Consider the following 26,560-nt stretch of genomic DNA (forward strand, 5'->3'; position numbering starts at 1 on the left):
GTATACCGCGCTCGTCCACCACTTCTTCCCATTGAAAGCAATGGGAAACCGCAGCTACACTGCAGAGGCGCAATGCCGGCGGTATAACCCTTTTTCGGCTGCTAGCGGGGGGTAAAACCACACCGCTAGCGGCTGAATAAAGCCGTAACTCTGGCGGTAAAGCGCCGGCGCTTTACTGCCACAGCACCTCCCACCCCAGTGTGAAAGGGGCCTTATGTTTTATCTTTAAAAATGTTGCCATTAAATATTGCTGTCGATATGCCAAAAATCCACCGAGCACCCGAATTACTGCAGTTGGCTTACAACTCTGCCTCTGCAGTGCTAAAATACCAGACAGTGTTTTCAACCTTGGCCAAATGTCCTCTGGCGGTCTACAGAAACACCTCTTATGCAGATGGGGGGGGAGGGGGGGTGCTCTGTAGTCCAGCTTGCGAAATCATGGCAGGGCTGGCTACACTGCTTGGGATTTCAGCAATGTCGGCTCATTCTAGGAAGTTGGGTGTTCACCGGATTTCTGGAAAAATTGTCAGGAATTGTTCTGTACCTGCAGCCTTTGTAAAGAGGGAGAGCTCAGATAGAGGTGCATGTATTGTGGAGATCTCTGAATCTGTGGGCCAGATTCACAAAAGAGATATTACGGCGTATCTCCTGATACGCCGTCGTATCTCTGAAATACGATTGTCGTATCTATGCGGCTGATTCATAGAATCAGTTACGCATAGATAGCCCTAAGATCCGACAGGTGTAACTTGTGTTAGACCGTCGGATCTTAGGCTGCAATTCTAGGCCGGCCGCTAGGTGGCGATTCCATTGCGGTCGGCGTAGAATATGCAAATGACTAGTTACGGCGATTCACGAACGTCCGCTTTGCCCGTCGATCTAAATTTACGCTGTTTCCGTAGCGATACGCGTCGTAAAGTTAAGGCTGCCTCCTAGGTGGTCTAACAATGTTAAGTATGGCCGTCTTTCCCGCGTCGAAATTTTAAATTTCACGTCGTTTGCGTAAGTCGTCCGTGAATGGCGCTGGACGCCATTTACGTTAATGTCAAACCAATGACGTCCTTGCGACGTCATTTAGCGCAATGCACGTCGGGTAATTTGACGGACGGAGCATGCGCAGTACGCTCGGCGCGGGAACGCGCCTAATTTAAATGGTGCCCGCCCCATTTGAATTAGGCGGGCTTGCGCCGAGCGGATTTACGTTACACCGCCGCAAGTTTACAGGTAAGTGCTTTGTGAATCGGGCACTTGCGCTGTAAACCTGCGGCGGTGTAACGTAAATGGAATACGTTACGCCGCCGCTGCGCAACATAATTCTTTCTGTGTTTTTATGATCTTGCTCAGGTGTACACTGCAGCAGGTGAATGTTACCTGGCATTGAACGGGAGGGATGGGACAGAAGATATCTAAGCAATGATTTGGATGCTGATTTTTTTTTTTTTTTTGTACATCACTTTCAGGTTTCAGCCTCTTTAAAACTTTTTTTGAAAATGTAAATCTTTGCGATCATCGATTGAAGAGGCAAGGCACCCAGCTGGTGAGTATTTACCAAAAAGCTCCTGTTTATTGGTTAACCACTTAAGGACCGCCTCCTGCACATTTACGTCGGCAGAATGGCACGGCTGGGCACAAGCACGTACCTGTACGTCCTCTAAGTGCCCAGCCGTCAGTCGCGGGCGCACGACCTGGTCCAAAGCTCCGTGGCCGCGGGACCCGATCGCCGCTGGAGTCCCGCGATCGGTCCCTGGAGCTGAAGAACGGGGAGAGGTGAGTGTTAACACAGCTTTCCCGTTCTTCAATGTGGCGCTGTCATTGATCATCTGTTCCCTGATATAGGGAAGCACGATCAATGACGTCACACGTCCAGCCCCGCCTCCCACAGTTAGAAACACAGATGAGGTCACACTTAACCCCTTCAGCGCCCCCTAGTGGTTAACTCTCAAACTGCAATTGTCATTTTCACAGTAAACAATGGATTTTTATAGCATTTTTTGCTGTGAAAATGAAAATGGTGGCAAAAATGTGTCAAAATTGTCCGAAGTGTCCGCCATAATGTCGCGGTCACGAAAAAAAATCGCTGATCCCCGCCATTGGTAGTAAAAAAAAAAAAAAATATTAATAAAAATGCAATAAAACTATCCCCTATTTTGTAAACGCTATAAATTTTGCGCAAACCAATCGATAAACGCTTATTGTGATTTTTTTTATACCAAAAATAGGTAGAAGAATACGCATCGGCCTAAACTGAGGGGAAAAAAAACGTTTTTTTTTGTATTTTTGGGGATATTTATTATAGCAAAAGGGAAAAAATATAGAATTTTTTTCAATATTGTCGCTCTTTTTGTTTATAGCGCAAAAAATAAAAACCGCAGAGGTGATCAAATACCACAAAAAGAAAGCTCTATTTGTGGGGAAAAAAGGACGCCAATTTTGTTTGGGAGCCACGTCGCACGACCGCGCAATTGTCAGTTAAAGCGTCGCAGTGCCGAATCGCAAAAAACTGGCCTGGTCCTTTACCTGTTTGAGTCTGCAAAAGACTTAAGACTGGGGGGCGGAGTTTCACCTTCCAGCAGGACAACGACCCTAAATATTCAGCCAGAGCTACAATGGAATGGTTTACATCAGGGATATGCATTTAGCGGACCTCCATCTGTTGCTACAAGTCCCATCATGCCTATGCCTCTGGGTGTCATGCTTGTGGCTGTCAAGTCTTGCTATGCCTCATGGGACTTGTAGTTCTGCCACAGCTGGAGGTCCGCTAATTGCATATCCCTGGTTTACATCAAAGCATATTCATGTGTTAGAATGGCCCACTCACAGTCCAGACCTAAATCACATTGAGAATCTGTGGCAAGACTTGAAAATTGCTGATCACAGACGCTCCCCATCCAATCTGACAGAACTTGAGATATTTTACAGAGAAGAAGAATGGGCAGAAATGTCCCTCTCTAGATGTGCAAAGCTGGTAGAGACACCCCCAAAAAGACTTGTAGAGAAAGGGCGTTCTACAAAGTATTGACTCCGGGGGGCGCCATACAAATGTACCCCCCACACTTTTCACAGATTTAATAAAAAAAAAAAATTTATCATTTTCCTTCCACTTCACAATTATGTGACACTTTGTTGGTCTCTCACATAAAATCCCAATAAAATAAGTTTTTGGTTGTAACCTAAGAAAATGTGAAAAAAAGGATTTTTGTACTCACCGTAAAATCCATTTCTCTGAGTTCATAGACGGACACAGCATCCTTTGACCTTCGGGTTATGTTCTTCCTACCAGGAGATTTTAGGCAGAATTCCCACAGCACTCAAGGTGTTAAAACTTTCCCTCATGCCGCTCCTCCCAGGGGGCGTGGCTCCCCCAGGCATAACCCACACCCTGCTCCAGCAGCCTCAGTTCGTAACAAGCAGTACAAACCAAGGAGGGGTGGGTGCTGTGTCCGTCTATGAACTCAGAGAAATGGATTTTACGGTGAGTACAAAAATCCTTTTTTCTCTTTCGTTCATAGACGGACACAGCATCCTTTGACCTTCGGGACGTCCCCAAGCAGTGTCAAAAAACGAGGGGTGGGAAAAATAACACAGCAAACAGGTTACACCCCAAACAAAACCGGAGTTACTCAACGGAGGAACTCCAACCTTAAACTGCCGCCTGTAACACCCTGCGGCCGAATGAGGCATCAGAAGATGCACTCACATCCACCTTATAAAACTTTGAGAAAGTGTGGACCGACGACCAGGTCGCAGCCTTACACACCTGTAACACAGAGGCTTGGTGTCGGAAAGCCCAGGAGGCTCCAATCGCCCTGGTCGAATGCGCCGTGACCCGAAAGGGAGGCGCCCGCCCCTTCAGGGCGTAGGCCTGAAGCACAACCTGTCGGATCCACCTGGAAATGGTGGCCGACGAGACTGCCAGGCCCTTACTGGGACCGGACACAGACACGAACAGCGAGTCCGACATCCGGAACGGAGCTGTCGCCGACAAGTAAACTCGAAGGGCCCGAACCACATCTAGAGAATGTAAAACGGCTTCCTTCGGGTTCTTCGGCTGAGGACATAATGATGGAACAACAATGTCCTCGTTAATGTGAAAGGCCGAAACGACCTTCGGAAGAAAAGAAGGTCGCGGGCGCAGCACCGCCTTATCCTGATGGATGACCAAGTAGGGGGCCTTGCAAGACAAGGCCGCCAGTTCAGACACTCGTCTGATAGAGGTAATAGCTACCAGAAAGACCACCTTCTGCGACAAAGTCAGCAAGGGGATCTCCCGAATGTCCTCAAAGGGGGCACGCTGAAGCGCCGAGAGGACCAAGTTCAAGTCCCAAGAAGGTAGCGGAGGGCGCACCGGGGGGGCCACATGCCGGACCCCCTGCACAAACGTGCGAACCAAAGAGTGCGCTGCCACGGGACGCTGAAAATAAACAGCCAGAGCAGAAATCTGACTCTTGATCGTGCTCAAGGCAAGAGCCTGGTCCACTCCCCGCTGTAGGAACAGCAGGATCCGGGACACCACGTAAGTACGGGGGTGCCACTTCATCTCCTCACACATAGAGATGTATGCTTTCCATGTACGATGATAAATTTTTCGAGAAGTGGACTTCCGTGCACGCATCATGGTAGAGATTACCGGGCCCGACAGGCCCCGGTCCTTCAGTACCTGGTTCTCAACAGCCACGCCGTTAAAGCCAGTGACCGTAAAGCAGGATGGAAGATCGGGCCCTGAGACAGGAGATCTTCCCTCAGAGGCAGGCGCCAGGGGGCGTCTGCCACCAGACGTACCAGGTCCGCGTACCAAGAGCGACGCGGCCAATCTGGGGCGATCAGGATCGTTGGAATCCCTTCGGCTTCCACCCTGCGCAGCAGGCGGGGTAGGAGCCTTAGAGGAGGGAAGGCGTAAATCAGGTGATATTGACCCCAGGGAGCCACTAACGCGTCTGACGCGTCTGCCCACGGGTCCCTTGACCTGGCCACAAACCGTGGTACCTTCCGATTGAGACGGGACGCCAGAAGGTCCACGTCTGGAGTGCCCCATTTTTGGCACAGGATCTGAAAAACCTCCGGGTGGAGAGACCACTCCCCTTGATCCAGAGTCGTGCGACTTAGGAAGTCGGCTTGCCAATTCAGAACTCCCGGAATGTATACCGCTGACAGGGCCGGAACGGACCTTTCGGCCCACCGAAGTATGTGAGCGACCTCCGTCGCCGCGGCCGAGCTCCTTGTGCCGCCCTGATGATTGACGTACGCCACGGCCGTGGCGTTGTCGGACTGGATCCTGACAGGACGGCCCTGCAGCTCCAGGGACCACCTGACAAGGCACAGCTTGATCGCTCGGAGCTCCAGGATATTGATCGGCAGGCGGGACTCCTCCTGAGTCCAGCGCCCCTGGGCTGACTGGGTGCCCCAGACGCCCCCCCAGCCGAAGAGGCTGGCATCCGTCGTGACCACTGTCCAGCGGCACGGAAGAAAAGACTTCCCGGACCGAAGCACCGGAGACGTCGGCCACCATGCCAGGGAAGACTTGGCCAGATGGCTCAACCGAATCTGGCGATCCAGAGAAGATGGGACCCTGTCCCATCGTGACAGAACCTCCTTCTGTAGTACCCTGGTGTGGAATTGGGCATACGGAACCGCCTCGAAGGAGGCCACCATCAGACCCAGAACCCGCATGCAGAAGCGAAGAGACGACCACTTCTGGGTCGACAACTGTCTCACTGCAGATTGCAGGGTCCGCAGTTTTTCCGATGGGAGGAACACTTTTGCCTCCCCCGAATCCAAAACCAGCCCCAGGTGTTCCAGCCTCTGGGACGGAACCAACACTGATTTTTTGAGATTCAGAAGCCAGCCGAACTCCTGCAGAGTCCGACACGTGATGGACACGTCCTCCTCTAACTCTGAGCTTGAAGAAGCTCTCAGGAGAAGGTCGTCCAGGTATCCCACGATAGCGATCCCTCGCTGCCTTAGCAAGGCCAGGATCGGGGCGAGCACCTTGGTGAACACCCGTGGTGCCGACGCCAGCCCGAACGGGAGGGCCACGAATTGATAGTGGTCCTCCCCGATCGCAAAACGCAGATATCTTTGGTGGCTTGTGCAAACGGGGACATGCAGGTATGCGTCCATGATGTCCAAGGACGCCATGAAGTCCCCCTGGTGGAGGGCCGCTATGATAGAACGGACCGACTCCATCCTGAATCGCTGCACCTTGACAAAGGAGTTGAGGGCCTTTAGGTCCAGGACAGGGCGAACCCCTCCCTTCTTGGGAACCACGAACAGATTGGAGTAGAACCCCCGAAACCGTTCCAGCGAGGGAACCGGCACAACCACCCCTCTGTCCAGAAGATCCTGGACAGCCCCGGATAGGGCTAGCCGCCGATCCTGAGGAAGCTGGAGGTTGGATGGAAAAAATCTGTTTGGGGGACAAGAGAGGAACTCTATCTTGTACCCCGAGGCGACCACCTCGCAAACCCAACGGTCGGTCAGAAGAGAGTTCCACCGATCCGCGAAGTCGTGAAGCCGTCCCCCCACCCGAGACCCGGGCGGGGGCAGACCTTCATGCGGAAGCAGGCTTGTCCGCAGGCTTGTTTGGTTTGTTAAACCAGGGGCGCTTACGCCCGGCAGCAGGGGCTTTTGCCCCTTGCGGACCTTTTCCAGCCGCGCTGGGCGCACGAAAAAACCGCTTAGGGGTAGTAAAAGTAGGACCTTGCTTGCGGCGAGGTTCCTTACCCTTCCCCGACTGAGGGAGCAAGGTGCTCTTACCTCCAGTGGCATCCTTAATGATGTCATCCAGGGACTGACACCGCTGGTGTCTCCGCCACATCCTCTAAATGAAGAGTCTCACGTACCGCAGTAATAAGAGCTCCAACAAATTCCTTGTCAGCAGACTCCGCAGCAGAGTCATCCTCGCTGTCCATGTGGGTTAAGCCCGCATCCTCTGACATGACAGAACCAGAAGCAGCAACAGCGTTATCCGATTCTGCGTCAGAGATATCCCCAGAAACAGCCTCTGGGGGGGGGGCGCTTTTTACCCCCCAACCGAGCACTGGCAGCTTCAAACCTGGTGAGAAAAGACTCCAGGACAGCCGACACCGATTCAACAGATGTGGCAGGGGGAGGGGCGCTAAGGGTTAATTCCGGCATTGTGAGGAATGAGGGGCCTGATTCAGGCTCCATATTGCAGCTGCCGTGTCACCCCCACTGCCAATGGCAGGAAAAAAGTCCCCCACAGGTCACCTCCCGGCCGCTAGAGCACAGTCTGGGGCCCCCTGAGACTCACCACCCCCCTGGTACAGCGCGGTCTGTGAAGGACAAGTGTGTGCTGAGGAGAAGCTGCAGCGCTGCGTCTGTCCCCTCAGATGATTCGCGGTCTTTTTTCCCCGCCGAAACGGCCACTAGAGGCCGAACTAGTGCTGAAAACGGCGCCGGCCACAAGAAAATGGCCGCCGAATAATACAAGCGCGGCTCCGGCAAAATGGCCGCCGTTGCGCAGTTTTAAAAAGACAGTGTACCCAAAAATGACAGTACACCAAAACAGCACACACAAAAATGCCCAGAATGTCCACCACAGTCCCCTGCAGTGACACAGAACAGCCCCAGCCATACCCGAGTGAAAAAAATATGAGCCCCAGGGAAAAAAAACCCTGCACAGCCGTCACCCAAAGGGGGAAGGAGGGAGAGGAATAAGGGAGAGAGGAAAGCAGGGGAAAACCCTCAGTCGACCTCCCAAGGGAAAACATTCCAGCCAGACCACTTACCTGAGTAAGGGGCCACTACTTACCTGTCCTGCGACTACCCGGCTGGAGGTATCCCAGACAGAACCAACGTCCGCGAACGGCATGGCTGTCAGCCAGACACACTGTGACAAGGCTATAGAGACCGGTCATATGTGTGCCCTAGAACCGAAGTTCCCCGGCCGCCCCTGGAGCAATGGGGCCTGTCGTGGACGTCCCAAAGCGGAGCTGAGGGCCGGCACACGCTCGAAGGCCGAACCTGGGGGGACTACAAGGGTCGAGGACCCAGCCTGTCACCCAGTCGGCTGTTGATAGAAGAATCGCAGGATTCAAAAATAAAAATAGAATAAAAAAGCGAGGAAAAAACTCGCAAAATGCAAAAAAATTTGCAAGAAAAAACTCCAGAGTCCAGGACTCCAGAGAGAGCCTGACTCTCCTGACGGTTAGGCAGAAACAAACTGAAGCTGCTGGAGCAGGGTGTGGGTTATGCCTGGGGGAGCCACGCCCCCTGGGAGGAGCGGCATGAGGGAAAGTTTTAACACCTTGAGTGCTGTGGGAATTCTGCCTAAAATCTCCTGGTAGGAAGAACATAACCCGAAGGTCAAAGGATGCTGTGTCCGTCTATGAACGAAAGAGAAAAATTTCAAGGGGTATGAATACTTTTTCGAGGTGCTGTAATCTCACCTCGCAGTAGTGCTTTTAGTATATTATTGCATGCTTTGGATTGAGTGACTTCACATACGTTTCTGTTTCTCTCCTCGGGAAGCACGTGGAGAAGTTGGAGTTGATTGGAATGGATTTCATCTGGAAAGTTGCAGTGGAATCTCCGGATGAAGAAATTGCCAATGAAGCCATCCAGCTGATCATCAACTACAGCTACATCAACCTGAACCCCAGGCTGAAGAAAGTGAGTGCCGGCCCACCGATCAGAGTGTAGAAATCTCTCGTCTGTCTCTTACAACCAATCACATTCTTTCTTTTTTTTTTTTCTTTTTTTTCTAACCCTCCTTAGAAGGATTTGAATTGGGGCAACAAAGTCTGTGTGTCAAGTTTGGTGTTCGTAATGTTAATAAAAGCTGACTTATTTTATTTATTTCCCCTCCCCCATGCAGGATTCGGTTTCATTGCACAAGAAATTTATTGCAGATTGCTACACTCGATTAGAGGTAAGAATGCTACGATTGTGGGGAATTGGCTTTAATGGCGGTGTACCTTGGATACAGCCAATCACACGGGGTAAAGAGGCAATCGCAAGTGGCCCTTTACCATGTGATCAGCTGGTCACATGTAAAAAGACTTGCCGGTTATCCGCTCTAATTTGTCAGACAGACACTGGTGGTGGAGAAAGCCGAGCCGATCTATCAGGGCACAGTGAGTATAGCATTTGCACTGATAATCAGTGCCCTTGGTGCCTGCCTCATCGGTGCCCCCGTCGGTGCCTGCCTCGTCGGTGCCTGCCTCGTCGGTGCCTGCCTCGTCGGTGCCTGCCTCGTCGGTGCCTGCCTCGTCGGTGCCCCCCTCGTCGGTGCCCCCCTCGTCGGTGCCCCCCTCGTCGGTGCCTGCCTCGTCGGTGCCTGCCTCGTCGGTGCCCCCCTCGTCGGTGCCTGCCTCGTCGGTGCCCCCCTCGTCGGTGCCCGCCTCGTCGGTGCCCGCCTCGTCGGTGCCCCCCTCGTCGGTGCCCCCCTCGTCGGTGCCCGCCTCGTCGGTGCCCGCCTCGTCGGTGCCCCCCTCGTCGGTGCCCCCCTCGTCTGTGCCCCCCTCGTCGGTGCATGCCTCGTCGGTGCATGCCTCGTCGGTGCCTGCCTCGTCGGTGCCTGCCTCGTCGGTGCCCGCCTCGTTGGTTCCCCCCCTCGCCGGTGCCCCCCTCGCCGGTGCCCCCCTCGTCGGTGCCCGCCTCGTCGGTGCCCCCCTCGTCGGTGCCCCCCTCGTCGGTGCCCCCCTCGTCGGTGCCCCCCTCGTCGGTGCCCCCGTCAGTGCAGAAGAAAAATTATTTGCAAAATTTTATAACAAACTATGATTTATTTATTTTTTTTCCCCCCTGTTGCCGACCGCCTCATGTAGATGTATACGTGGGCAGAATGGCACGGGCATGCAAAGCAACGTGTGTGTATATATACGTTGCTTTGATCCTGCCCCCTAACGGACGCGCCCGCGGGACCCGCGGACTCGGTGTCCCGCGATCATGTCACGGAAAGGCAGAAGGGGGGATGCCTCGTTTACAAAGGCATCCCCCCTTCTGCCTTTCCGTGACATCTCCCTGTTCTGCCTGGCGACAAGGACACTAATCATATGCTCCCTCTGATTTGGGAGCAGTGATCAGTGACATGTCACAGTAAGCCACGCCCCCTAACAGCGCCCTTTCACACGGCCAGCGCCCGAAAAACACTGGCAAAGCGTCACTAAAACTAGCAGCGCTTTAACAGTGTTTTTCAATCGCTAGTGGGGCGCCTTTTAACCCCCGCTAGTGGCCGAATAAAGGGTTTAAAGCGCTCCACCAAGCACCGCTGCCAAGGCGCTTTGCAGGTGCTTCCCATTGATTTTAATGGGAGGGGGCTTTTTAGGAGCGGTGTATTCCAAAAATACGTAGTAGAATACATATCGGCCTAAACTGAGAAAATCTGCTTTTTTTTTTTTTTTTTAACAGATATTTATTATAGCAAAAAGTACAAAATATTGCTTTTTTATTTTTTTTTCAAAATTGTCACTCTATTTTTGCTTATATCGCAAAAAACGCAGAGGTGATCAAATACCACCAAAAGAAAGCTCTATTTGTCAGAAAAAAGGACATAAATTTTGTTTGGTAGCCACGTTGCACGACCGCGCAATTGTCAGTTAAAGCGACGTAGTGCCGAATCGCAAAAAGGGGCCTGGTCATTTGGCAGCCAAATGGTCTAGGGCTGAAGTGGTTACATTTATTTACCAAAAAAAAAAAAAACTGTGGTGATTTATATACCACCAAACAGCTCTATCTCCAAAATGTGAATAGACTTTTACACGTGTGTTGCTTTATGTTTTTATTGTTTCGGATATTTTCTGTGTTTATGATTTTTTATTGCCTGATCAATTTTATTACTGTTTAATTGATTCACACAGTCCGTTATACTCAGTCACTTAGAGTTCATGCTCTATATATTTTCTTTGTTTAATTGGTCTATACAGTTTACTACACTTTGTTACTCAGAGCTCTTTTTGCATTATTCACCTCCCTCATTATAGTTTTCACTGTATATTTAATTTGTCACTTAAGGGTTGGCTTGCCCATTTTTGGGCTTTGTCCGCGGTCCCTTGTCTTAGTTTATAGTTTCACAGCTTGTCACCATCACTTTTTCACATTTTGTATTTTTTCTGTTTAAAGCGGTGTTTCACCCTAAAAACAAGTTTCTAGCATGCCATCAAGCATACTAGCGCGAGCTACAGTATTCCGTTCTTTTTTTTTTTTTGCGCTGTACTCAGTTTACTGCCGTAGTGAAGTTTCAGACTCCCCGCGGGGAATGGGCGTTCCTATGCAGAGGGAAGATGATTGACGGCCGGCTATGGCGCATCACGCTTCCCGAAGATAGCCAAAATAGGACTTGCCTCTTCACGGCGCTATACGGCGCCTGCGCACAGACATCGGAGCTGACTGCGCAGGCGCCGTGAAGAGGCAAGTCCTATTTCGACTATCTTCGGGAAGCGTGATGCGCCATAGCCGGCCGTCAATCATCTTCCCTCTGCATAGGAACGCCCATTCCCCGCGGGGAGTCTGAAACTTCACTACGGCAGTAAACTGTGAGTACGGCGCCAAAAAATAAAATAAAGGCATACTGTAGATCGCGCTAGTATGCTTGATGGCTTGCTAGAAAAAAAAAAAAAAATTTTAGGGTGAACCCCCGCTTTAAGGCAGACTAACTGCTGACTGCAGCAGTGCCCCCTAGTGTCTAGTACAGATAGCGCAAGAGTTCTACCTTTTCATTCTATCTCCAAAATGATACAAATTTTCAATGGGTACAGTGTTGCATGATCGTGCAATTGTTATACAAAGTGTGACAACACTGAAAATGGCCTGGGCTGGAAGGGGGAAAAGGTGCCCGGTATTGAGGTGGATATACGGCAATATGTCTTATTTTTAATCTCCCCCAAGCATTTCAATGGAGCTCTGTATATGAGGGTCCATAAGGTATAAAAACCAGAGCGCGGCATCAGATCGGAATGGGGGGCATTTGTGCAGATGTGTTGATGTTAGTTGGAAGCTTCTCTAATTTACTGACATGTTCATATCTTCTGTTTGATCTTCAGGCTGCGAGTTCGGCACTTGGAGGCCCCACCCTGACCCACGCCGTCACCAGAGCTACGAAAATGCTCACCGCAACCGCCATGCCATCGGTGGCCACCTCAGTGCAGTCACCTTATAGGTAAGTCTGCCGTGGAGGTTTGTTTGCTCTGTGTGTTCATGCCTCTGTCCTGTGAGCAATACAAAGCTGAAATGTACACAAGAATTTAACATTTTCTGTCATTTGTTTTTGCTTGCAGGTCTACTAAGCTGGTCATTATAGAGAGACTCCTGTTGCTGGCTGAGCGCTACGTTATCACTATTGAGGTAATTATTTTCTTTGTAGTTCAAACCGGTCACATATGAAACGGGCTTGTGTTTTGAGACTGCGCTGGACGCACTGGATAGGTCACTGGTCCTGTCCTAATATTAGGTTTAGTTCTGCTTTATGATTTATTGCTGCTCAGGAGCTCTGGACTTCAGCAAAATGGCAGCCTCCAGCAAGAAGAAACAGGCGCAATGCTGGAGGCAATTTACAGTACATATTAATTTTTGGTGGCATAATTAACTTGGAATAGAAATGTTCCTTGTTAAAGATTTTTTATCAAGTTGTTATAGGTAAAGTTCCACTTTTATGACATCACAAAGCTTCTAGAGGTCTGACCTCGACTGTTGCAACTCCCTTTTCATTTACTTGCCTTTTATGTATGTTATCCCCCCCCCAAATCTTTCCACTGGCCTCCCACTCATTCCACAAATAAAATGTGTTAACCACTTAAGACCCGCACCAAAATGCAGGTAAAGGACCTTGCCCCTTTTTGCGATTCGGCACTGCGTCGCTTTAACTGACAATTGCGTGGTCGTGCGACGTGGCTCCCCAACAAAATTGGCGTCCTTTTTTTTTTTCCACAAATAGAGCTTTCTTTTGGTGGTATTTGATCACCTCTGCGGTTTTTATTTTTTGCGATATAAACAAAAATACAGCGACCATTTCGAATTTTTTTTTTATATTTTTTACTTTTTGCTGTAATAAATATCCCCTAAAAATATCTAAAAACTTTTTTTTTTCCTCCGTTTAGGCCGATATGTATTCTTCTACATATTTTTGGTAAAGAAAATCGCAATAAGCGTTTATCGGTTGGTTTGCGCAAAATCTATAGCGTTTACAAAATAGGGGATAGTTTTATTGCATTTTTATAAAAAAAATTTTTTACTACTAATGGTGGCGATCAGCGTTTTTTTTTTTTTTTTCGTGAATGCGACATTATGGCGGACACTTCGGACAATTCTGACACATTTTTGGGACCATTGTAATTTTAACAGCAAAAAATGCATTTAAAATGCATTGTTTATTGTGAAAATGACAATTACAGTTTGGGAGTTAAACACAGGGGGCGCTGAAGGGGTTATGTGTGACCTGAAGTGTGTTTACATCTGTAGGGGGGGTGTGGCTGTAGGTGTGACGTCATCGATTGTGTCCCCCTATAAAAGGGAACACACGATCAATGACGCCGCCACAGTGAAGAACGGGGAAGCTGTGTTTACACACAGCCCTCCCCTTTCTTCAGCTCCAGGGACCGATCGCGGGACTCCAGCGGCGATCGGGTCTGCGAGTCCCCGCGGTCACGGAGCTTCGGACCGGGTCGCGGGAGCACGCCCGCGACCCCACGGCTGGGCTTAAAGGACAATGTACATATACGTTGATGTGCCCAGCCGTGCCATTCTGCCGACGTATATCGGGGTTAAGGGGTCCTTAAGTGGTTAATGTTGCTGGCATAATTAACTTGGAATAGAAATGTTCCTTGTTAAAGATTTGTTATCAAGTTGTTAAGTTTAATATATGTTATCCCCCCCCCCCCCACAAATCTTTCCACTGGCCTCCCACTCATTCAACAAATAAAATGTGCTAAAATCACGAGGTTGGTGATGTAGATGGAGGCCGAGTTTGGTTTCTTTGTAAGTTACAAAGCAATCCGAAACTCGGCCTCCCTCTACATCACCAACCTCGTCTAGACATGGCAACCAAACCATCCTCTCCACTATTCCCAAGACCTCCTGCTCTCCACTGTCCTCGCCGCACCTTCCACGCTCCCCTCCAAGACTTCTCCAGAGCCTCTCCCATCCTCTGGAACTTTAAGATTTTGAAATGAAATAAATGTGGGGGGGGAAATAAAATGTTATCTCTGCTGTCCTTGCAGGATCTCTACTCTGTTCCACGAACAATTCTACCTCACGGTGCCTCTTTTCATGGACATCTGTTAACTCTGAACCTTAATTATGAGTCAACCAAAGATACTTTCACCATAGAGGTACGTTTTACATCTTTGTTCTTAAAATGTTAATCTCTGCGATACATGCACATTTATTTATCAGTTTAACCACTTCATTACCCAGCCATTGTAATATGACGTCCACAGAGGGGATCTCCCATCCTGGGTGGACGTCATATGACGTCCTGGGATTTGTGGGGTGATATCTGAATGATGGGAGCAGCTGGAGGCGTCATTCAGATATCATTCTTTTGTGCCGGCGATTCTGCGCACGATAAGAATGATCATAGCGGCAGTTCCACCGCTTGATCGTTCTTATAGGCGTCGGGAGGGGACACACACACACACACACCCCCCCCTCCCGCCGCCATCCGGTGCTTCTCCGGGCTCTCCCGTGCCATCGGGGGCCCAGAGAAAGAATCGCCCAGCGCCGGATGGAAAGCATAGAGATGACTGACCAGATGGTCACCAGAAGTAAAAGCCACGATTTCGGCTAGTAAGCATGAGATCGGTGACATTTTTTCACAATCTCATACTTTCCAGCCTGGAGGAGACATGTGAGGTCTTATTGACCATCTCTCCATAAAGAGGACCTGTCACAGGCTATTCCTATTACAAGGGATGTTTACATTCCTTGTAATAGCAATAAAGGTGATAAAAAAAAAAAAAAAAATGTAAAACGAAGTAAAAAAAGGGGGATTTTTTTTTTTTAAATGCCCCTGTCCCTGGTAGCTCGCGCTCAGAAGCGAACGCACACACAAGTCCCGCCCACATATGTAAACGCCATTCAAACCACATATGTGAGGTATCGCCTCGTACGTTAGAGCGTGTGCAACATTTTTCGCACTAGTCCTCTTCTGCAACTCTAAACTGGTAAGCTGTAGAAATTTTCAAAGCGTCGCCTATGGAGATTTTTAAGTACCGAAGTTTGGCGCCATTCCATGAGTGTGCGCAATTTTAAAGCGTGTCATGTTAGGTATCTATTTACTCGGCGTAACATCATCTTTCATTTTTTTACAAAAAAATTGTGCTAACTTTACTGTTTTTTTTTATTTTTTATTTCATGAATCAATTTTTTTTTTTCCAAAAAAAAGGTGTTTGAAAAAATGATTGCAACTTTTTATCTTGCACAGTATTTGCACAATGACCATCATTTTATTCCCTAGGGTGTCTGCTAAAAAAACATATATAATGTTTGGGGGTTTTGAGTAATTTTCTAGCAAAAGGATGATTTGTACATGTAGGAGAGAAGTGCCAGAATAGGCCCGGGATGGAGGTGGTATAAAAGCCGGTATTGAAGTGGTTAAACCTTGCAATTTAGTTGCGGTCTATTACAAATCAATGTTATGGCTGAATTGCATTTCCGATGTCTCATTTCACATGTTGTTTCTGTTGCAGGCCCACAGCAATGAGACGGTGGGGAGCATCCGCTGGAAGGTCTCCAGACATCTCAACTGTCCTGTAGAAAGCTTGCAGATCTTTGTCAATGAGAGCTTGGTGAGAAAACGGTTTGGCTTATGAATGTCGGAGAAGACCACTTGAGATGTTGGTTGTTTCCATGTGGCAGGTCGATGTCGCCGATGACTTATTCTGTTGCTAAGATAAAACTAAACTAAAATTTGGCTTCCAAAGCCAACATGTAACCCTTACCTGCTGATCACTGCCTAATTTCAGAGAAAATTTTCCTTTGGAAATGTTGAGTTCCTGGTCTTCTGCTGCACTCTGTGGTTCCTCCCACCGGCTCCAATGTCATTACTGTATCCTTTATTGACGGAGAGGCCATGGGATGGAACCATAACCTGCAGAGAATGACACCGGCATCTGACATTCCCACAAGTCTAAGGCCGCGTACACAGGAGGAGACATGTCCACTGAAACTGGTCCGCAGACCAGTTTCCGCGGACATGTCCGATCGTGTGTAGGGCCTAGCGGACAGGTTTCCAGCGGACAAAAGTTTCTAAGCATGTTTAGAAACTTGTCCGCTGGAAACCTGTCCGTCGTACATGTCCGCTGATTAGTGCGTCTAACCAGCGGACCGAAATCCCGCGCATGCGTCAAATTGATTCGACGCATGCGTGGAAGCATTGAACTTCCTGGTTTGCGTGCGTCACCGTCATCGCGTTCTCTGTCCGCGGTGATTTTGGTCTGATGGTGTGTACACACATCAGACCAAAATATCCCAGGAGACATGTCCGATGAAAACGGTCCGCGGACCGATTTCATCGGACATGTCTCCTCGTGTGTACGGGGCCTTAGGCTTGGGTTTAATTTTCGAAAGATTATTCTTTTGAAAATCAGAAAATCTGAAAATTAGTGTGTTTTGTGATCCAATGACACCACCATTGATTTCGAAATTCGACCAACCAAACCTTCAATTTCAATAAATGAAAAAAGTCGCTCTAATATTGTACATTTAAATGAGATACTGTGACCAGCATAACATAAGTGCAAACCATAAATGTGGTGACGTTAAATAACCTGTAAACCTCAAAATAAAAACAATGAGTGAAAAAAGTATGCAAAAACAGTGCACAATTAAGTGTAGAGCATATCGCTATAAAGTCCACAATAGTTTATATATAGGAAAAATGTTCATAAAGGTAATCTCCCAAGTGAGAATGAAGTTTCAAAAACCAATCCAAGGAAATAGTGATGAGAGAAACACTTCCACCAAGAGCAAACACTGCCTCTTACCGAAAAGGAATGATCTCTAAATTATAGGAGATCAAAAACAGCATGCAAGATGGTATCCTCAAACGTATCTCCAACCCGGGACAATCCTAAGGTGTATGGTCTCAGTCAACAAGCCAACAAGGAATATAGATGGGAAGGAAGAAGGAACTTGCATAGTATAAAATCCTTTGGTTTATTCAATAGTAAAAAACAGATGTACACTTACATCAATTCAGTAGATATAAAAGCGTCTTCAATAAAAAGTAAGCCGGCCGGCTCCCCACACATGCAGCCCGTATCTTCCGGTTCTGATCACTGAACGCGGTGACGTCAGAACGTCGCCTCCCTACGTTTCGTCTCGAAGGGGACGTGGTCACTGGATACCGTCCATTTCACCTCATGTTGCTACCTCGTGTCTGGACATCTTCTTTTCTTTCCGGGAATTTTCTTTTCTTGCACACGCGCCTTTCTTTTTCGATTCCATTTCTTGCACGATTCTCCCATCATTGATTAGAAAATCGTTTATTTTCAAAAAAATTCCAACATGTCCGATTATTAAAATTCGATGGCCGCACGAAAATTGGCAATGGTGCGAAATACGAATGAAAATTCTTTAGATAAGATTTTCGAATGAAAAATATTTCGAAATTTGACCCGTGTATGGGCCTGCCTTATGAAGGCTGCAGTGCTGGAATGAAGGTAGGTAGGAGGTACAGACAGCTAGAGAGGAAAGTGCTATTAAGTGGTTCTGAAGGCAGAAGTATTTTTCTTTTTCACCATAACCATTTCCCACCCAAGGTACGTCACATGACGTCCTTGACTTTGAGTGGGGATATTGGAATGATGGTTACAGCTACGGGTATCATCCAGATATCCTCTTTTTCAGCTGGCGATTCCCTGCACCATAAGAACAATGATGGCGTCCGTATAGCCAATTGATCGTTCTTACAGACGGCGGTAGGGGCCGTCCTCTGGTGCATCTATCGGTGAACCGGAGAAGGAATCCCTCCTGGCGCCAGACGTTGAGCATAGAGATTTCCAAGGGACAGGTGGTCCCAGGCAATCTCTATGACCTTCGGAGGCCCGGGCGATGACGTTATGACGTTGCGTCCGGCCCGGTAGAAGTAAACATTACTGGCAAGGCTGAGGTTGTTTGTTTTTTTCTTTTTGATCTCTGTCTTTCCTCCCCGGAGGAGAGGTGTGGGGTCTTATAGTCAATGGACATCACCAGCCGCGTCACGAACAGCTGACGTGACGTCAACACTGCGCTTGCGCAGATGATTTTCATGGGTAGAGGAAAATGTTAGAACCAAGCGCTGACTGAGCGGAGTGCCAGTTGCCTCATGACGTCCCAGGGAGCATTGTCCAGCCCCGCTCCCCGATAATGACACGGCCCTATGTAGAATTTCAAAAGGGGATGGACAGCCGCACTCCAGGGAAACTTCAAAAGTTGTCTATATTGGTAAAAATGGACATGCATCACAAAAACACAGCCAAAGGAAGGGTCATGACTAAGCACTGAAATAGTGTGAAACGCGTCGGCTGTCCCTTCCTTTGGCTGTGTTTTTGTGATGCATGTCCATTTTTACCAATAAAGACAACTTTTGAAGTTTCCCTGGAGTGCGGCTGTCCATCCCCTTTTGAAATTCTACATTTGCCTCGGGCATTGCCAGCACCTTGGTTTCCTGAGAAGTCCCTAAATTGCTTACAAGACCCACCTGGAGCGGTGACTCCCTTCCAATGACACGGCCCTAGGCTGCGCTGCTTAGTTTTAGAGGGGCGCGGCGCTGGCACTACTAGGGGAGAGGCATAGGTCTGTACTTGGAGAGGATGGCAGGGGTGAGCCGCGCATAACACGGAGTATGGGAGGCCGCGTTAATCCACAGCCTGTCGGGAAATAGCGGGAGAGGAGATGGAGTCATATCGACGCACACAGCGCGGCTCGGAGTTGAGCCCAGATGACTGCCCAATAGCAAATTGCTTTCTATGGGGGGGCACTCCAGAATGGGGGTGAATACAGCAGGGGACCCAAGAAGAGGAGCATCAGGCTGCTCTGTGCAAAATCATTGCACAGAGCAGGCAAGTATAATATTGGTCATTTAAAAAAAATCCCCTTCTTTTAGGATTAAAAAAAGGAAACGATAAAAAAAAAATTAACGTGCCTCCATCCCCGGGAGCTCGCACGCGGAAGCATATGCAAGTCGTGCCCGCATATTTAAACGACGTCCAAACCACACATGTGAGGTATCGTCGCAAACGTTGGAGCAATGGCAACAAGTCTAGCACTAGACCTCCTCTGTAACTCTAAAAAGGTAACCTGTAAAAAAAAATGAAACGGTCGCTTGTGGAGATTTTGAAGCGCCGAAGTTTGGCGCCATACCACGAATGTGCGCAATTTTAAAGCGTGACATGTGAGGAATCTATTTACTCAGCGTAACATCATCTGCCACATTGTACAAAAAAATTGGCTAACTACTTTTTTTTTTTTTATTAATGTAGAGAGCGAGATATATAGATATAGATAGAGATAGATGGATGGATAGATAGATATAGATATATACCGTAGATATATAGATAGAGAGAGATATATATATATATATATATATATATATATATATCGTATAGAGAGATAGAGATAGAGATAGAGATAGAGAGATAGAGATAGAGAGATAGAGATAGAGATAGAGAGATAGAGATAGAGATAGAGAGATAGAGATAGAGATAGAGAGATAGAGATAGAGAGATAGAGAGATAGAGATAGAGAGATAGAGAGATAGAGAGATAGAGATAGAGAGATAGAGATAGAGAGATAGAGAGATAGAGATAGAGATAGATAGAGAGATAGAGAGATAGAGAGATAGAGAGATAGAGATAGAGATAGAGATAGAGAGATAGAGAGATAGAGAGATAGAGAGATAGAGAGATAGAGATAGAGATAGAGATAGAGATAGAGAGATAGAGAGATAGAGAGATAGAGATAGAGAGAGATAGAGAGATAGAGAGAGAGAGATAGAGAGATAGAGAGATAGAGAGATAGAGATATATATATATATATATATATAAAAATTTATTCTGGGGGAGGGGCAGGCAAACATGACCTGACCGTTAAGGTGAAGGTTTGCTTTAATTTTGTGCTTCCCCCCCCAGCTGACCGTCAATAAAGACCAGAAGCTGCTCCATCAGGTGGGATTTTCCGATGACCAGGCCCTCACTGTAAAGACTCTGGGCAGTGGAACTCCATCGAGTAGCTCGGCAGAGACTTCAGCCAGCTCCAGTAGCAGCAGTGCCAGCTTCAGCTCCTCCTACGCCATGGACCAGGTGAGGAGAACCCCCCCCCCAAGTACCCCCAGAATTTCTTGGTATTTAAATGAAGGTTTCCATCTTATGCTCTCTGCTTTTACCTGCAGGAGAAGTCTCTGCCAGGAGTGGTGATGGCATTAGTATGTAATGTGTTCGATATGCTCTACCAGCTGGCCAACCTAGAGGAGCCCAGGTACTGAGAAATAGTCGTTTGTCCTTATTTGTGCTGTGGCCATGAATTGGCACTCAGCTTATCATTGGTTTACCTGCATAATATGTAATAATATCTACAGCTTGGTTTCGCCCCGTAGAATTACAGTGAGGGTTCGGAAACTTCTGCTCTTGATCCCAACAGATCCTGCTGTGCAGGAAGCGCTCGATCAGCTGGACTCCCTGGGAAGAAAGGTAAGCAAGCTTTTTGATGGTGTCTTTCCCCCTGCATTCTTCTATTCTTTCAGTGAACAATGTGTTTATTCCACTCAGAAGACGCTGCTTTCCGACTCGCAGTCTTCAAAGTCCCCATCCCTGTCCTCCAAGCAGCACCACCAGCAGCAGATCAGTGCCAGCTCCATCCTGGAGAGCCTCTTCCGATCTTCTGCCCCCGGCATGTCTACCTTCCGCGTGCTCTACAACTTGGAGGTAATTGGGTGACCAAGTGATCCCAAACATTGTGCTTCTGCATGCCTGCTAATAAAGTTAGTTGCATCTCCTACATTGTGGAAGAGTCTTTCTTACCAAATACACAATTGGCTAGATTCAGATAGGTTTACGCTGGCGTGTCAGTAGATACGCCGTCGTAACTCTGAATCTACGCCGTCGTAAATTTAAGCGTATTCTGGAAACCAGATACGCTTAAATTAGGCTAAGATACGAGCGGCGCTTGTGTTGAGTTTGGCGTAGAATATGCAAATGACTAGATACGCCAATTCACGAACTTGCGTGCGCCTGTCGCAATTAGTTACGCCGTTTACGTTCGAGATACGCCAGCATAAAGATAAAGCTGCTCCCTAGGTGGCGCATCCCATGCAAGGTATGGACGTCGCAACAGGCCTGGAAGCGCCGTTCGTTAAAAACGTCAATCACGTCGGGTCACCAGTCATTTACATAAAACACGCCCCCCTGTTCCACATTTGAATTAGGCGCGCTTAGGCCGGCCCATTTACGCTACGCCGCCGTAACTTAGGAGGCAAGTGCTTTGTGAATACAGCACTTACCTCTCTAACTTACGGCGGCGTAGCGTATATGCCATACGCTACGCCTGCCTAACGTTGCGCCTGCCTACTTGAATCTGGCTAATAGTATCAGAAAAAAATGTCTGCTTAGGTGAATATTTATCTGTCACGTGTGCAATTATTATGAATATTAGGTTTCTGCTTCTTGTACAGGTTCTCAGCTCCAAATTGATGCCAACTGCAGATGATGAGATGGCGAGAAACTGTGCCAAGTCGTTCTGTGAAAACTTCTTAAAAGCTGGAGGATTGAGGTAAGCCGTTGTCTTATCTCCCCATAGGCACCATTGCATGTCTCTTATTCTTATGCTATCTCTCCCCCCCCCCCCCACACACACACACACACACACACACACACACACACACACACACACACACACATCAGAACACAGTGCGGGAAAGGTGTGCATTTCCCGTGCCGCAATCAAAACGCACTGCCTTTGAAATTTTTGAAGCCAATATGTTAATGGCCCACAGCGCAGATAGCATTTGCTGCCAACAATGCCCATCTGCAGCCTGATCGATGCCCATCTGCAGCCTCGCCATTGCCCCACCAATGCAGCTTGATCAATGCCCATCTGAACCCTTACAAGTGCCATCAATGCAGCCTCACCTTACTGCTACCTCAGAGGGGACAGGGAGGGGGCGGAACTAGCGCCTATAGATTACATACAGTGAGAATCTTCTGTTTACTTGGCGGCCTCTTTAATACAAAGTCCCACCTCCTGGGCCAGCTGTGGTGGACACAACAGTGGTTCAATGCCAGCCCAGGAGACTGAGTAAAAAAGGAGTAAAAAAAATTGATTCCTCAAGTTGGGATTTTAAATGAACCACAAGCAATAATTATAAAAAAATTACAAATTATATAGATATGCCGTATATACTCGAGTATAAGCCGACCCGAATATAAGCCGAGGCACCTAATTTTACCACAAAAAAATGGGAAAACGTATTGACTCGAGTATAAGCCTAGGGTGTCCCTGTGCCCATGCCTTACTGTGCCCATGATTAGACTGACGTTTAACATGGGAGTCTGGAAGGGGTGCCCGGCTTTGAAAAGTCCGTGCTCCCCGGACGTAGGTCCCCCAGACAACAAACTATGCACACTTGTAGAGGAGAAATGGGGCTACATGTGTGCCAAGTTCCGGGTCCAGGGAACCTACGACCGGCCAGTACCGGGTCCCCAAAGTCACCGGAGAAATTACTGTTTAACATGGGAGTCTATGGAAGGGTCGCTGGGATTTGAAAAATCAGTGCTCCCCGGCTGTAGGTCCCCCAGACACTTGTAGAGGAAGAGTGGGGCTACATGTGTGCCAAGTTTGGGGTCCAGGGAACCTACGGCCGTCTGGTACCGGGTCCCCAAATCCGGGAGATCAGGTGCAAAAAGGTGACTCGAGTATAAGCTGAGGGGGGCATTTTCAGCACAAAAAAAGTGCTGAAAAACTCGGCTTATACTCGAGTATATAGCGCCAACAGTTTATGCAGCGCTTTACAATATAAAAGGGAGACAATACAGTTTTTATGCAATGAAATGCCAGAGGATTAAGAGGGCCCTGCTCAGAAGAGCTTACAATCTAATAGGGTGGGGCAGGTGGTACAAAAGATTGTAACTGTGGGGAATGAGCTGATGGAGGTGGTAAAAGATTAGTTGGAGACGTGATGGGCTTCCCTGAAGAGATGAGTTTTCAAGGATCGCCTAAAGGTAGCAAGAGTAGGGGATAGCCGGACAGGTTGAGGTAGCGAGTTCCAGAGGATGGGAGAAGCTCTAGAGAAATCCTGGAGACGAGCATGGAGAGGAACAGACGCGAGCGCTTATGAAGAGCGGAGAGGACGGTTTGGGTGATGTTTGGAGACAAGATTGGTGATGTTTGGAGACAAGATTGGTGATGTTTGGAGACAAGATTGGTGATGTTTGGAGACAAGATTGGTGATGTTTGGAGACAAGATTGGTGATGTTTGGAGACAAGATTGGTGATGTTTGGAGACAAGATTGGTGATGTTTGGAGACAAGATTGGTGATGTTTGGAGACAAGATTGGTGATGTTTGGAGACAAGATTGGTGATGTTTGGAGACAAGATTGGTGATGTTTGGAGACAAGATTGGTGATGTTTGGAGACAAGATTGGTGATGTTTGGAGACAAGATTGGTGATGTAGCTCGAGGCAGAGTTGTGGATGGCTTTGTATGTTGTGGTTAGTATTTTGAATTTACCGTATTTTTGGCTCCATAAGACGCACTTGACCATAAGACGCACCTAGGTTTTAGAGGAGGAAAACACAAAAAAAAATATTCTGAACCAAATGGTGTACTAAAATATTTTCCAGTGCCCATAGATGAATGCAGAGTGGCCATTGCCCATAGATGAATGCAGAGTGGCCATTGCCCATAGATGAATGCAGAGTGGCCATTGCCCATAGATGAATGCAGAGTGGCCATTGCCCATAGATGAATGCAGAGTGGCCATTGCCCATAGATGAATGCAGAGTGGCCATTGCCCATAGATGAATGCAGAGTGGCCATTGCCCATAGATGAATGCAGAGTGGCCATTGCCCATAGATGAATGCAGAGTGGCCATTGCCCATAGATGAATGCAGAGTGGCCATTGCCCATAGATGAATGCAGAGTGCCCATAGATGAATGCAGAGTGAGAGTTGCCACAAATACAGCCTTACCTTACGTTGCTCTTCCACCTAGCAGAAAACAGAGCAGCCCGAGCGGCCGAATGCTCTGTTTTCTTTCTAAGGAACCAGCCGGAAGATCGCCCGGCGAACAGGGGGGTTTGGAAAGTCTGTCCCCCGCTCTCCTGCCTCTCTTCCAGAGGTTCCGGCGGGAGGAGATGCGAGCGGCGGCGTGGGGCAGTGCAGTATATACAGTATATTCGGACTATAAGACGCAGGGACATTTTCCTCCATATTTCTGGGGGGAAAAAGTGCGTCTTATAGTCCGAAAAATACGGTAATTCGCTGGGTATATGCCGATAAATGCGGTAGTTCATTTGGACCAGCTTGTAATGATATGTAAAGCAGGAGTTCAACTTTTTCCAACAATAGAGAAACTAACAAGAGGGAAATCTTTTATATTTTTCATACCAGGAATCCTTTACCAATCTGTTAGACTTTGGTGCAGCTCAGCCGACAAAATTGAACTGTGCCCCTTTAGGGCCCTTTCACACGTGCGGACCGTATGTCCGCATTTTCATCCGTCCGTTGCGGATGAAAACGGGACATACATGGGTCCCTATGCGATTACGGGTGTCAGCGGATGATCATCCGCTGACACCCGTAATCGTCCGCCTCCGCAAAGATCCGCATTTGCGGACGGAAGAAAATCCTATTTCTCTTCCGTCTGTCGGATCGGATGAATAGGGACACACAGTCCGTGTTCATCCGATCCCCCATAGGGGAGAGCGGAGGAAAGACAGGGCGGTCCCTGCACAGTGTGCAGGGACCGCCCTGTCAGCTGCCAGCTCAGCGTGGATTTTACGGAGGATCCCCGCTGAGCTTTTGCGGACACACGGAGCGGATCATTACTGATCCGCCCGTGTGAAAGGGCCCTTAGGGAGTTGATAAAATAAGGGAATAAAAACTGTATTTTGGAAATTCTGTCTTTGAACGTTTAAAAATTGCGTCACTTTGATTCTACCATTTTCATAAGTAACCTGATTTTATTTATTTTTTGTTTGTTTTTCTTTCTTTGACAGTTTGGTGGTTAATGTCATGCAGAGGGACTCCATTCCAACCGAGGTGGATTATGACACCAGACAAGGTGTCTATTCTATTTGTCTGCAGCTGGCCAGGTGTGTATCATCATTTAAAGTGACCCTGTCATTAAAATAACGCCAACTAGTATAGACCTTTGCCATTCGCCTCTGTTCCGTAGAGAAATCTATACATCCGGGAGTGCTGATCCACTCGGTCCCACCAGACCAGGGGTCACCATACTACAGCCCTCCCAGTTGTTCAGGAACTAAAATTCCCATCATGCCTAGCTATACCTGTGAATGTCAGAGTTTTTTTTTACAATGCCTCATGGGATGCGTAGTTCCTCAACACCTGGAGGGGCCGTAGTTTGAAGATCTCTGCACTAGGCTCTCACTGGTTCCTTTTGGTACCCCACCATCACATGTGTGTCCTTCTGAAGGTTGACTAAAAGCAAAGAGTTAGTGCCGGTTCACAATACAGCGACTTGGGATCCGACTTGTCAGACCTGAAGTCTCCCCAAGTCGCTGGACATAAGAAATTCCATTGAAGTGAATGGAGCCGTCTTAATGTACACTACTAGAGTCGCTCCGACTTCAGAAAAGTTTCCTGTACTACTTCTAGGCGACTTGTACCCATAGAGTTCAATGGAAGTTGCCTCCAAATCGTGCCGACTTTCAGGTCGCTGTGGTGTGAACCGGTACTTAAGGTGGGTCCAGTCCTAGAGACGTTTCTGTTTCCCTGCAGACTTTTGAGGAGGATTTTTTTTTATTGAAAGGAGCGAGGTTTGACGTGGTCAGCAGAAAAGCTCTCTATTTACAATCTTCTTTATCAGCTATGTCGATCAGGCATGTTTTGTTGACCAACCCTCCTTTTTTCTTTTTTAAAATTTTAAAGTGTATCTAAACCCAGGACCCTGCATTCTCTATATCTGGTCTCCCCAGGACTCTGCATTCACTATATCTGGTCTCCCCAGGACCCTGCATTCACTATAGCTGCTCTCCCCAGGACTCTGCATTCACTATATCTGCTCTCCCCAGGACTCTGCATTCACTATAGCTGCTCTCCCCAGGACTCTGCATTCACTATAGCTGCTCTCCCCAGGACCCTGCATTCACTATATCTGTTCTCCCCAGGACCCTGCATTCACTATAGCTGGTCTCCCCAGGACCCTGCATTCACTATAGCTGGTCTCCCCAGGACTCTGCATTCACTATAGCTGCTCTCCCCAGGACTCTGCATTCACTATAGCTGCTCTCCCCAGGACTCTGCATTCACTATAGCTGCTCTCCCCAGGACTCTGCATTCACTATAGCTGCTCTCCCCAGGACTCTGCATTCACTATAGCTGCTCTCCCCAGGACTCTGCATTCACTATATCTGCTCTCCCCAGGACTCTGCATTCACTATATCTGCT

At 48.2% G+C, this 26,560-nt stretch overlaps 1 protein-coding gene across 7 annotated transcripts in view; it reads left to right on the forward strand.

The window, feature by feature from the left end:
- USP24 (ubiquitin specific peptidase 24) overlaps positions 1–26,560 on the forward strand; it is a 169,816-nt gene that overhangs the window by 74,937 nt on the left and 68,319 nt on the right. For 2 of the 7 annotated variants that reach the window (XM_040360859.1, XM_040360863.1), the window contains exons 20-32: positions 1,461–1,537; positions 8,491–8,631; positions 8,837–8,890; positions 12,000–12,115; positions 12,234–12,300; positions 14,172–14,282; positions 15,642–15,740; positions 20,064–20,234; positions 20,324–20,409; positions 20,510–20,621; positions 20,700–20,855; positions 21,602–21,699; positions 25,147–25,242. In XM_040360859.1, coding sequence (XP_040216793.1) covers positions 1,461–1,537; positions 8,491–8,631; positions 8,837–8,890; positions 12,000–12,115; positions 12,234–12,300; positions 14,172–14,282; positions 15,642–15,740; positions 20,064–20,234; positions 20,324–20,409; positions 20,510–20,621; positions 20,700–20,855; positions 21,602–21,699; positions 25,147–25,242 — 1,384 coding nt within the window. The remainder of the gene's footprint in view (positions 1–1,460; positions 1,538–8,490; positions 8,632–8,836; positions 8,891–11,999; positions 12,116–12,233; positions 12,301–14,171; positions 14,283–15,641; positions 15,741–20,063; positions 20,235–20,323; positions 20,410–20,509; positions 20,622–20,699; positions 20,856–21,601; positions 21,700–25,146; positions 25,243–26,560) is intronic. The other 5 variants (XM_040360862.1, XM_040360865.1, XM_040360860.1 and 2 more) reach the window with 4 other exon arrangements.

The sequence above is a fragment of the Rana temporaria genome, chromosome 7, assembly GCF_905171775.1.
Source record: "Rana temporaria chromosome 7, aRanTem1.1, whole genome shotgun sequence".
Taxonomy (NCBI): Eukaryota; Metazoa; Chordata; class Amphibia; order Anura; family Ranidae; genus Rana; species Rana temporaria.